The 13,019-nt window shown below is 37.0% G+C and overlaps 1 protein-coding gene across 9 annotated transcripts in view; it reads left to right on the plus strand.

Annotated features, from left to right (window-relative positions):
• The window catches only part of tanc1b (tetratricopeptide repeat, ankyrin repeat and coiled-coil containing 1b), a 110,754-nt gene that overhangs the window by 75,949 nt on the left and 21,786 nt on the right, over positions 1–13,019 (plus strand). For all 9 annotated transcript variants that reach the window (XM_020713038.3, XM_023950780.2, XM_078939592.1 and 6 more), the window contains 5 exons: positions 4,663–4,785; positions 5,257–5,538; positions 5,675–5,820; positions 8,908–9,139; positions 9,292–9,458. In XM_020713038.3, coding sequence (XP_020568697.2) covers positions 4,663–4,785; positions 5,257–5,538; positions 5,675–5,820; positions 8,908–9,139; positions 9,292–9,458 — 950 coding nt within the window. The remainder of the gene's footprint in view (positions 1–4,662; positions 4,786–5,256; positions 5,539–5,674; positions 5,821–8,907; positions 9,140–9,291; positions 9,459–13,019) is intronic.

A 13,019-nucleotide genomic window follows, 5' to 3' on the forward strand; every position in this document is an offset into this window, starting at 1 on the left:
TTTAATTTTAATTGGTCCCAAGCTATTTCTTATTGATGGTTTAGTTACAGTATTATTAAATGAGCAGACATTTTAGTTGGTTGTGTTTGTGTTGTCCTATTTGTGCCTCTATTTTGGCAAACATAATGCCCTTAGTGACATAACCTAACCATATCTTTGTTTGTTTTAAAAATGCCAGTGGTCTGCAACTTTTAACAATAAAAGTCCCATTTGTCATATTTTACCCTTTTGAAAAATGTAATACTGATTTGCATATTTGTTACATTGTTACTTTTATAATGAATAGGAGTTACATATATTTTTGGCTTTAATAAAAACATAAATATAAAGAGAAGCTAGAATTTTCTCATGTGTAATTATTTTTTCTTCTTCTTTTTTTTTTTTCTTTTGACAGAAAGTCATGTGACTTCCTTTTAAAATACACAACTTTCTCTGCCAACCAGGATCATCTTAGTGCAGCTAATGTACAACTATGTTTTAAACAGTGTAAGACAAAAATGGCATTTTCACCTGTTATGCCTTAGGTCTACTTTAGTGAGGCATCATCCTTATTCCTACCTGTGTTAACCTGAACATAAACATGTCCTCATTTGTTTATGATGTATTAGAAAAAGTATATATCTACAGTACAGACCAAAAGTTTGGACACACCTTCTCATTCAAAGAGTTTTCTTTATTTTCACGACTATGAAAATTGTAGATTCACACTGAAGGCATCAAAAGTATGAATTAATGCATGGAATTATATACATAACAAAAAAGTGAAGCTGAAAATATGTCATATTGTAGGTTCTTCATAGTAGTCACCTTTTGCTTTGATAACTGCTTTGCATACTCTTGGCATTCTCCTGATGAGCTCAGGCTTCCACGGCGTGCGTTAAAAAGTAGTAACCGCACACTTTGTCGGCCATTAACCCTTACTTGTGCATCATAAGAGAATACCGAGCAATCATACAATGTCAGACGTTTTGGCAAAGTTTTGCGGAGTATTTGAAATCTATGAATTCTGGAGGAAGCAAAGAGCGAGCACGGCCTCTTGATGTCAGCTGGGATGAAAAAAAGTGTTTACATAGTTCATCTTAGAGATGCACTTTAACCATACAATTTTTAACTTAACTCTTCTTAATTAAACCAATTCCAACTCTAGTAACTCTCACTTTTAAAAATAACTGTTGTTTTAATTTTCTTTAGCCAGAGACATGTGGCTCCATGGCTGCACGTTGCAGACCACTGAGCTCTCCAAACTAAACTAATATCATGATTAACCTTGCCTTTAGAAAACAACTGAGTGTGTCTGAAAGGATAGGATGACATTAAACTCATCTTGGTAGTCGTTTCCTTGACAGCGAGGGAAAAAGAAAAATGCATTTGAAAAGTTGAGAGTTGCTGCAGGTAGACCAAAGGAGCTCAGGTCCAATTCTCTCTGCTGCATGCGGCAGGAGAAAGAACAGATGGTTTCAAAGGAAGAAAAAAAATCCCCATTTTCATCAGAATACAACTCACCACATTTGCAAAGCTTCAAAGCACAGAGCTAAAAACTTGAAGTTTTATCAGTGAGTTGAGGTGTGCGAGAACGGCTGTGGGTTCAGACTAAGAGGGAAAGAAGGGGAAAAAGGAGATGATTACAGTAAGAAAGAAGCCCTCTGGAGTTTTTCTCCTTGAAAAGAATCCTGAAAAAAAACCTGCATGACTCGCCAAAAAGGAGAAATGGAAAACATGCAGGATTTTTTTCTGCTTGATGAAAATAAAGGCCACTAGGACTACTTTTTTTTATCTACATATGTGTTTTAAGTTTTATAGGTCCACTTCTTATTTTATTTTATTTTTTTACATAAAAAAAATGTTTAAAACACCTGAAAAATACACTTTTGGTGACTACTTATTGCATTGTTGAATTTTTCTCATGCCCACATCGTCTGATGTTGGCACATCCCACTCTGTCTTGTGCTCATAAGATTGCATCTTTCTCTCCCACCTTTCTTTCCACACTCGGTACGAGCCGGGGTCCTTGATGAATGTCGCACTAGTTTCTGATTACAAACCGCTATCAGCCTTCAGAGACTGAATCTCTTGCTTATCACTTTCGTTTCTTGCACTTCTCTCCAGTTTGATTCTCCGCTGCTACCCAACATTGCGCATGTGTGTGCATGCAAATTTGTGCAGCACGTGGACAGAAATGATGTACACATGTGTGCAGGGAGGGTGGAGAATGGGGGTTGATGCTCTTTTGGAAAGCATCACATTTATTTGGCAAGGGAGGCTGAGGCCTCTGCTGCCAGGGTGTCTGCATGGGAACACCAGGACAGGGGAATTTCTCTGATACCCTCACTGAACTCATCCAGTGGGAGCACTTTCCAAAGCTTTAGCCGGGGGAGGAGGGTTTATTCCCTGTTTGGTTAATTGTGTGCCCGTCTGAGTATTTCTATTTGGTGCATTACAGTTGTGGAAAGATTTGAGAATGACCACTATCCCTTCTGGTAGTGCTGTTACAACTACTTTTGGCTACAGGATGGTCTGTTTTTGCTTTAGTAAAGCAAAACTGAGCAATTATGTGTTTGCTACTGCATGGTGCTAAATTTACTGAAATATGTCTTATGTAGCTACATATAGTGCAGGTCACTGCAATTAAGGCCTTCCTTTATTTTCCATTGCAGTTCCAGTCGACAGGTTTTAATTAGTGTGACATTCCAGAGGCTAAGTTAGCAACTAAGTGACCCCAAAGAGGGAATTTGGGTGTTGGTGACGGTCTCTGGAAGGTCTGATTGTGACAAAAGGATATAAAGGCAGTTACTCAACATACGTGGTTCATTTCAGAAGGCTGCATTTTTTTTAACCTGTTGATTCTGTGATTTCTGCCTGCTGCCAAATAATTAAGTTGGATGTGTCTGCCAAAACATATTCAGAATTTGATTCATTTTCTAATTCAAAGTAATTCCACATATATCAACATTTCTAATGTTTTTCTAAAACCAATTTTGTATTCTGACAAGCAGTTTTTATATAATAACTCATTCCAATTTAACTGAAATTGAACTTTTTACAGAATAGCTGTTTTTTTGGCCTGATAAAATGCACAAAGTTGCTTTAAAAGCAAACTACTGCAAGGGTTTGATCAATTAATTTTGCATTTTCTAAGTGAAGTTTTGTTTAATTTTACTGATCAATGTTTTTCTGCAAAGTTAACCCCTTTCGGATGAAAAGTTTCTCAGAATTTCCATCTTCATCTCTGCAATATGTTCTTTTTTTCAATAATAAAAAAGAAATATTGATTGACAAACGTTCGCTGCAGTACAATGGTTGGGGATTTGTGCCCCAAAAATCTGAAATTATAAAAGTCTGTGCAGTAAAACTGAGATTGGCTTTTTTATTTTATTTTTTCTTTTAAAAATCTGTTCTATTGGTCTTGCATTTCCTCAAAAACGAAGGCGGTGTTTCATGTCTGTGCAGTGTAGTGGGGAGTATATTGAGACAGAAAACAGTCCTTATAGTCCTTCATTCTTTAAGACTCACCTTTAACCTTTATTATGGCATATCATAGAAATGTTCAGGTCAGTTTTTGACTTTGCACGTGTTAGTTTATTGCTTCACTTGCTAAACTTGCATCAGTTAAGCAAGTAAAGTAATATCACTTCTTGATTAAAATGTTGATCTAAGGTTTGTTTCAAACATTGGTAAAAACAACTAATTTAAGATAATTGGTTTGCATAATCTTGGCTGTTTGTGCTGACTTTTTTACATCTGGACATGTTTTCCCTGTCCTGACTGGGGGACCTTTCTGTGTGGAGTTTGCATGTTCTCCCCGTGCATGCGTTGGTTTTGTCTCTAGGTGTGATTGTGGCCCTGCGTCAAACTGACTGGTGTACCCTGCCTTTGCCCACAAGTGGCCAGGCAAGGCTCCTCCTGCGGCCCTGTGACCCCGAAAGGGACAAAAACAGGTTTTCATTTAGCTTCTGCAGTGCACCTCTTACCCGCCATGACACTCTGATGGATTCTTTTCACCTGCTCATATTTGATTTTCAAATCGTTCAATCATTTCTTTGGAGCTTCTTAAGGTTTGTAGCTTCATATTCTAATGCAATTTGCTGTGAACCACTGAGTGGATCTTGGTGTTAAAACCCTGATACACCCTGATACAAACAGAATGCATCAGTTTACTGCACCATACTCAAAATATCTGAAAAAAAACCTTTTTTTGAGTACTTTCTTGGTCATTTATTCTGGTTTGTTTCTGCCTTTCTGTTTTATTTGTAAGTTTTATGACTCCCTTTGGTCAGCTTTGTTGTGCTTGGTAAAAAAAATTTGACCTTGACCTACTGCTCTCCAGTGTGTAGCTGTCAGATGAAATCAAAGAAAAACAAAGAACAAGGGGCTTTGACTCTGGGATGCTCTCTGCTGCACTACACTGGTGCTCTCACACACATGCACACACACAAACACTGCCTTTAGCAAGCTAGAAATGTCAGAGCACACTGGTTTGTTTCTCCTTCATTTATCTTTTCTCAAATATGGCACAACTGCAGTAACATTTTTTAGCAGTGTCTGATTCTGCCCGAGTCATGTTTTTTTTTTTTTTTTTTTTTTTTTTTTATGAGGGCACACCCCAAAAAATTTAGGACAGTCTGCTTCATTTCCTTCTTTTTCTGTCTACATTTGTGTTTACAGCAACCAGTTCCACAAAGTTAGAAGACTTGGGCTTTCTTGATGAACAGCGCAACACTCCCCTCCGGACGTCCATCCGTCTGCCCTGGCATAACACAGGAGGACGACCCCCCCACGACTCCAAAGGTGACTGTGCTGGAATGCACTGTCAGTTTATTGCTCACTCAAAGATAACTTTGTCATTTTTGGTAGATACAGATAACAAACAAAGTTGGTGATTTCCTATATTGCTTTATTTTGAACATTTTTTGTGTTAATTCGACACTGCAAAATGTGTAACTTCCTCTCCTGATGTTTAATAGTGGATGAAATTGTAGCTAGAAGGTTGTGGATTTTCTAGTTCTAGTTTTTATAAATCCAACACGTTGAATAAACAAGTTAAGAAGAAATGCTAAATATTATTGGGATAAAACTGCTTATTTTTTTAATTGTATTATCTAAGTACTACAAATGATTGGCAATCTGTACTTCAAAGCAGTTATTCTTAATTCAGTTATCTGTGACACAAGTCTTTCACTAATTTGACAGCACTGAGGATAGAAAATGTAAGTCAGCTTTTGCAAAAATAAGATAATATTGTTTTTTTTTCCTTTTCAGCCCGCTTTGCTCCCTACAAACCTGCGGACATCATGCTCAAGCCTTTGCTGTTTGAGGTGCCCAGCATCACCACTGACTCTGTGTTTGTTGGCCGAGATTGGCTCTTTCAGCAGCTGGAAGACATCCTAAAGGCCACTGAATCGAATGGCAACCAAGGCGCTGTCGTTTTGGGCAGTGTGGGTCATGGCAAGACTGCCGTGATTTCCCGGCTCGTTGCACTGAGCTGCCATGGAGGACGCATGCGCCAGATTGCTTCCAATAGTCCAAGCGCTTCACCGAAAGGTAACACCTTAAATGCAATACAAACATTTCAAACTCCAAAAATGGGACAGAACGTTAACTGGCCCGCAATAAGTGTAGTTTATGTAGACACATTAATATTGTTTATATGTATATATGTGTTTCCTATGCATTGCAGCCCAAAGCACAGAACTCCCCCTCAGCCAGCCGGCTCAGGCCACTCCCCCTTCCAGTGCCGCCAACACACTGAGGACCAGCAACTGCCCAGCAACCCCTGAGGTGCAGCGGCGTAGAGAGGAGCCCATGAAACGTCTAGCTTCAAAGGTACACGTCCGGGTGATGGATCCCACACTATGAAGAAAGATAAAGCAGACCGATGAGGAAAACTAAAAGCTTTTTGTGGTAGACGATTAACAAAAATTTTTAACTAAATATGAAAATAAAGCATTACAGTGCAGATTACCACTGAAAATAAAGACATTTTGACAAATCAGTACATTTCAGGTATGCAAATCTATTATCTTGAAGCCATCAAATGTTTTGTACAGCTGAGACACTTTCATGAATCGAATTCTTGTAAAGGATCGACTGATAAAAAGATTTTACAACTGTGGGGTTTTTTAAGCAGGGTTTTGCAAGTCAATGGCTTTCTTGGACCCATAAGAAATCACTTTAAGATTGAATCATTTAATGAAATTAAAATGTTTCCTTCTATTTTTATTTAATAATTCAAATAATCCTTTTTTTTTTACATTCTTAAGATGCAAACTGACAGGGAAAGAATAAACTGCACAGGGATGCAGAATGGGAGCAATACAACAGCATACATTCATATTAATCAAACCACTTGGTTTATATTTGATGGACACTTTTGATCACCTTCATGAAAAATGAACATTTTCAGCTGTAGTTGGGCAGTCAGACCACCTATCAAATAAACCCTTCTTAATTTTTGTATCCGCTAAGTGATAAATTGGCCTAAACCAATTTAGGGGATGGTGTATCTTGCAGTCAGTAGAAAATGTAAAGTATAACATTGATCTTCAAAACTCGTTAGTTTTAAGGTAAAAAAGAGTCAATCTAAGAGACAGTTTAAAATAATAAATAATAAGCTTTACACTGAAAGTCCAGATCAGGATTAAAGAAAACTATTAGATTTAATCAAAACTGAGACCTATTTTCTAGTGAAGGCATCTGTTTACAGCTTTTTAAGCTTTTGTGCCCTGAATTGCTCATCTGTCTTAGCCGCTGTGTCGTCTTGCGATGCCTGTCCGGTGGAGGCAAACTTACCAAAATAAAAGCCTAAATGTTCATATTTTCTGACCACTGAGAGATCATTTTAGGGGGGGGTCATCCTACATATCTGTTAAAGCCTAGCACCACATCTTGTGCCAATTACAACTTAAAGCGTTTCCAACTTAGTCTTTCTCTTGGGCAATGCTGCTGCTTTCGAACGCTGATGCAACACTGAGCAGCTTCTGTCAATTCTCTGTAATCATCGATTCAAACGTGGACTTCAAGGCTTTTACTTTTCCTGCTGTATTTCAAGCCTTGTAGTTTATTCATTTGATAGATGAAACAACATATATTTAAGTGTCTGCCAGTACAAGCACAGCAGGCGGAATGACTGATTGTAATTGCTTATTGATGAAGAATTTCCATACAATACTTAGATTTAGCTGCTGTAATGAAATGGCTTTTTAGCTTCACACAGACACTGTGAGCCGGACATCTTCTGCAGCTTCTTTTGGTTTCACAGCACGTATCTTCTAAGATTGTGCGAGTCGTGAAAATACACAATCTATACTTACACCACCGCTTCTTAGACGTCACCCTTCCTCTCCAACCAATCTAGTCCCAAACCTCCCAAATCATCAAGGGAGAGAAATCTTAAAAATCCTAAAAGAGGTAATCAAGTAGTAAAAATGTGAAAGGACTCTAATCTTAACAATAAAACCACTAGAAAGTAGTAAGTGATCTCTCCAGGCATCAAGTCATTTTTACTTAATGAGAAATCTTATTAAAAGATCTTAAAATATAGAAAAAAAAGTTTCTTACAAGCATTAAGAAAGGAAAGAACAAACTTAAAAATATAATTGTAATAGAATTATTTAAAATTGAATGTTATTCATCCCAATAATATGTATTTTTCTGATAGTTCTAAGCAAACAGTCTGTATTTTGAGTTTTGATGGACCTAATTATAGTTTTTTGGATTATAATGAAACTAGTGTAATAAGCAGAAATGATTCATTGTAGAACAAAATGTGAACAAAATAATAATATGATCTCAGTACATGTTGGCCCATTTAATAAATCCTCATAAAATCTAAAACTAGAACTGATACAACATAAATCTAAATTTTTGTTTTCAAAAAATGACAATGAATGCCAGTCTAACTTGTTTGGTTAAACTGTAAACTTTAAGTTCTTTAAATTAACATCCTTAAAATTGAACCAAAAATTACAATTTGAGTTTTTAAAAGTCTTAAATCAAGTTTTTCTTTTATCAAGAGTATGGAGCAAAATGATTTTGACTCATTTAAATAATAATTTCCTTATTTCTGGATCTTAGCTCTTATTGAGACAAAAAGTTCTCAACTGTGCTGATTTTGAAAAAAGCTCGAGCAAAGAGAAGTTAAAACTTAAAACCTGGTGGAATGTATTGAATGTCTAAAAACAAGGTTACAAGTGTAGAATAGTTTTCAGTAGATGAATATATTCAGATAAAAGTCTAAATTCTACAGTTTTTCTGAATCTGGTTGTTTCAACTTTAGACACGGAGCCATCAAAGGAACCAGCCTCTCCTTTCTTCGTGTGACTCGTGATTGGGTGTTAACTTCTCCTTACTCAATCCCTCCCTCCCATGGCTGCCCTCCCATAAATGAGAGAAAATCCCTCACCATTGCTCCCTGATCCGGGCGCTGCCATGTTGAAACCAGTCGACAGTGATTGGTCCGAGTCGCTCTGGGTCATTGCATTTATGGCAATGGCGACAGTAGTTGCCATAGATACGAGGACTCGGAGCGACTTGGACCATCACTTTTCACTGGTTTCAACATGGTGGTGCCCGGATCAGGAATAAATGGTACCTCCTATTTGGGAAAACAAGAAGGAAGGGGTTAAACTGTTCATTGTTTTTACAGTCAATGATTCCTCCTACTTTCTGTCAAATTGGACAATTTTTAAAATAAGAAGTCTTAATTATTACTTGTATGAAATATATTTTGCTTTTGGAAGCCAGCCACTGACTTACTGGATCATCTCCAAAGTTACTGACAATTTAAAAACATCAATCATAGTTTCTATATCTATCCAGCTGTGCATAATAGCAGATGTTCCATAAGACAAGTTTTCTGTCTTCAGTTATCCTACCTGAACACCATATTCTTCATTCTCTCGTGTGTTTCAGGTGGTTGCATATCATTATTGTCAGGCGGATAATACATACACCTGTCTAGTGCCAGAATTTGTGCACAGCATTGCTGCACTGCTGTGCAGAGCTCATCAGCTTGGTGCATATAGAGAGCTTCTGCTGAAGGAGCCCCACCTACAGAGCATGCTCAGTCTGCGCTCCTGTGTCCAAGACCCCATGGCTGCCTTTCGAAGAGGAATTTTGGAACCACTAGCAAACCTTCGTAAAGGTAAAAAAACAAACAAGAAATTAGCTTTTGTAATCTTCTTTTTAATGCATCTCATGTTTAGCCATATATTTAATGTTTGGGTGTGTTAGTATAAGCAGCTCTAATCTTAATTCCTATTACAATATTTAGGACGTGTTAATTTTTGTCTATAGAAAGGAGAATTTCAGAAGAAGACCACATCATCTTGATAGATGGACTCAATGAAGCGGAGTTCCACAAGCCTGACTACGGGGACACCATTGCTTCCTTCATCGCCAAAATCATTACCAAATTCCCATCCTGGCTTAAGATGGTGGTGACTGTCCGAGCCAACATGTTGGTAAGTGAACACATAACATCTTTGTGTAAAAGTGATTCTCTAGCGCTTCTAAAAAACTGTCTAAATTCCCTAAAAAGCAAATGTTGCTTGCAGCTGTTGCTGTATTTGAAGTTATTTTTTATATTCCTCTCAGTACAAGCACAGAATCCAGCAAACTTCCACCCTGATCTGTTGTCACTACTTGGAAAGCTCACTAGCTGACAGAAAACCCTGTCAATTTAGACAAATGTGGGAGTACGTGTCTGCAGAGTTGAGCGTATCCAGTGACATTCCTGAAAGAATTGACAGACGGTGGCCCGGGATTCAAACCTGCATGACAGGAAAGAGCAGCCAGTGTCTTTGAGCTGACCAACCCTCTGACCATCAACTGAGCAGTCACAGCATTTGGGTGCTCTGCTCTCCCAAATGTCTCCCACTGCCAGTAGTTGAGAAGGGCTGAGGGTTTCACGTGCTTGATGAGCCATATGGCAATAATTGAATCTGGAATGATAAAGTTGCTGCTGACTGACAGAAAGAAATGAGGTAGTTAATTCTTAGGCAGAACCAGGTTGTGTTCGTTACTAGTGTGCAGTCCCATTTCAATTTGTGTATTTCCTTAGCTATTTAGCATAAGTTGAAATGACAAACAGTTTTCGTTCTGCTGGTTTGCTTTGTAAAGAATGATATTTAGCATAAATGATTCATTTGGACTTTTTCTGACATTTAAAGTAAAACAAACATTCAAATTTAGAAATAAATGTTTCATGTTTTTCTTAAATAAAATTTAAACAGATACAGATACAATAAAATGATGATACTCTACATTATGTCATCAAAATGATTGCTTTGTTGTCTTCTCTGGTTTCATGAGAGCTCAGACTGTGAGAAGTATGAACCCCTCTAATGAAAAACATTCTTCCATCAGTCAGCTTCCATCTTTCTCATTTAGGAGCTGACAGATAAGAGTCTTGCTTCATGAAGAAATGTCAGGGACTATAATACTTTCTAAAAATGACAATCCTTCAGATATCCATGAACAAATTGTGTTCTTTATCACACTAACCGTTTTCGTACGTCTAAATGTTTTTTTTCCCTGTTTTTTGTAAAGAACGAGACCATTTTATTATGTCAAGTTCAAAAATTAAGTACAGTTTCTTACCATTTCCACACTAATTTCTTTGTGTTTCCTTTTGAAGTTATTGGAATTTGAAGTTCATATTGCTAAAGTTATGACATATATCTTTAGAAAATAAAAAAAATGAAGTTTTTATTTTTTTTCTAAAATATTAGCAATCGTCTTAGTTTTTATTACTGTTACTTTTTTGATGGTGGTAGCAAAGCTTTCTCTGGAATAGCAAAGCTCTTACTTTTGGATGATGCACATGTGTTTCGTCATTAAAAAAAGCTTTCCTGTTATGCACATGCCTCTGGCAGGTGTGTCCACCTTGGTCATGTGACGTATTGGTTTGTAGGACTGTGGATCGTTACCTTAAGGTGGCGATCCAATTCAAGTCAGAAATCAAGATCAATGATTCCCAGACAAAACCACATTCACAGACTTTGTTCTATGGACAACCTGGCAAGTAATATTTGGTTGTCCTCCCCAATTTTTGGTTGTCCCTCGATATTCAACAGCAACGAAACCTACTCAGATGTCAGTACTTACATTTTTATTTCTTCTATACATCTAATATCAACTGCCTCTTATGATGGACATTTAAAAAGCTCTTTAAATATTAAAAACAAACATTTTACTAAATATTGAAGCATCTGGTTACAAAAAGTATTGCCATGTAAATCAAATACTGTTATGGTCAAATGAAAATACTTTTTTCTTACCCTATAATGAATGAGTATTTTTAAAATTTAGAACACTTGTATGGACTGGGACCAGTACAGCATTCCAAATATAAAGTAATATTTATATGAGATGAAAAGTTATTATATGATATAACATCTATTTCAAATAAACACATATGTAAATGATACCATGTTTACATTGTGCGCTACAGTAGCAGTAAAGACTAATATCGCTGATCTTTTAAACAAGACATGCAGGTGCAATGTTGTCATTTTGCGATGTCTTCGGGCGTACTCGGTTCGTTCGGAAGTCACGTGACATCGTTCGTGTACACTCGGTTTTATCTTAGAAAGTCGGACGTCGGTTTCCCAAAAACTTTGAAAAGTAGTCGAAAAATACCAAAATGTTGAATAAAAGACCAGGTTGTCACACGGACAACCATCAGGTTCATTTTTGGTTGTCCTCGGTGAAATCTGGTTGTCTCGGACAACAGGATAGCCGCTTATTTCGAACGCTGATTCATATGACATCACATAATAGATCACAAGATTTTTGTGATGCTCTTAAATTCATATTCATTATATTTTTTATTTAAATTTTCGACTATGTTGTTGTTGTTCACCTTTCGGCTTATCCCTTTAGGAGTCGCCACAGCGAATTGGCTTTCAGTGATTCTGCAGAGATTTTTACGCCAGATGCCCTTCCTGAAACAATCCTGTATTTTTCAGGGCCGGGGACCGGCACAGGGGGACCCAGATTTGGACCTCCTTGTGGCTACATAGTTGGACAGTAGCAAAGGGTCTTGGCTAAGGTCCAACACTGGATGCCCCACTTAAATCTTAAACTATATTTAAAACTGAATAGTTTTTCCAAACTTATTTCAGTAACTTGAACTTCAGTCTCATTAACTTTCATGTACAAAAAATATGTGATGCTTTTATTTTGAAAAGAAGAAGCTTCACCGACACGACTTTGAAGATTTATTTACCTTCAGTTACAGTTGCTCATGCAGTTTGTCTAGTGCATACTTAAAATCCAACATTATTTTGCTATTTTAGAGTAATAGTAACTGTGCCTGAATTATATTTTTACTTCACTTTACTATATTTATAAAAATCGCAAATCAACAATCTTAATTATTATAAATATTTATATTTGAATTTTCTGTAACAGACTGTGAATATCTGAGCATTTGGATACTCGTTACAGTCATATTAGTTAGCACTGGGCCCTTTTGAAGTCCGTTTCATCATGGCCAGACCATGTCAACTAACCTTGATATTTACAAAAATGAGCAAACTCACAACAAATAGGCCTGAGAGTCTTTAGAACATGCCTAGACTGCACAAAAATTGAGGAGTTGATTGTCACCCATCAATTAAATGGCCACACCCATGCTTTTGCATGATTTAAGAGTTAATTTATTTTATCAAATGACAACATTAGAAATCTATATTCTTTTATTTTAAAAAAAAAGGTTGAATGTGCGTCAATATGCTGACATCAGAAAGCAGTTGTATAGTTTCCAATGAAATTTGCTGGTGGTGCGTCTCACACCAGCTGTTCCCTCTGGAAAATCTTACAGAAGTCTGCTGTGTTGGCAGTAATCTGCTAAGCGCCTCTTGTGTGGTGTTGCTAACTGATTGTTAGTTGATCATAACTTTCATGAAGGACCATGAAAATAGCATTTTTGCTACTTATACAAGATAATTGTACCCTTTCCCCTTGAATATTAAATGACCGTGGTTATATCCAAAGTTGCTCTGAAACATTTTGATCGT

This window comes from Oryzias latipes, chromosome 21 (assembly GCF_053564925.1).
Source record: "Oryzias latipes strain Hd-rR chromosome 21, Olatipes_Hd-rR_3.1".
NCBI classification, from domain to species: Eukaryota; Metazoa; Chordata; class Actinopteri; order Beloniformes; family Adrianichthyidae; genus Oryzias; species Oryzias latipes.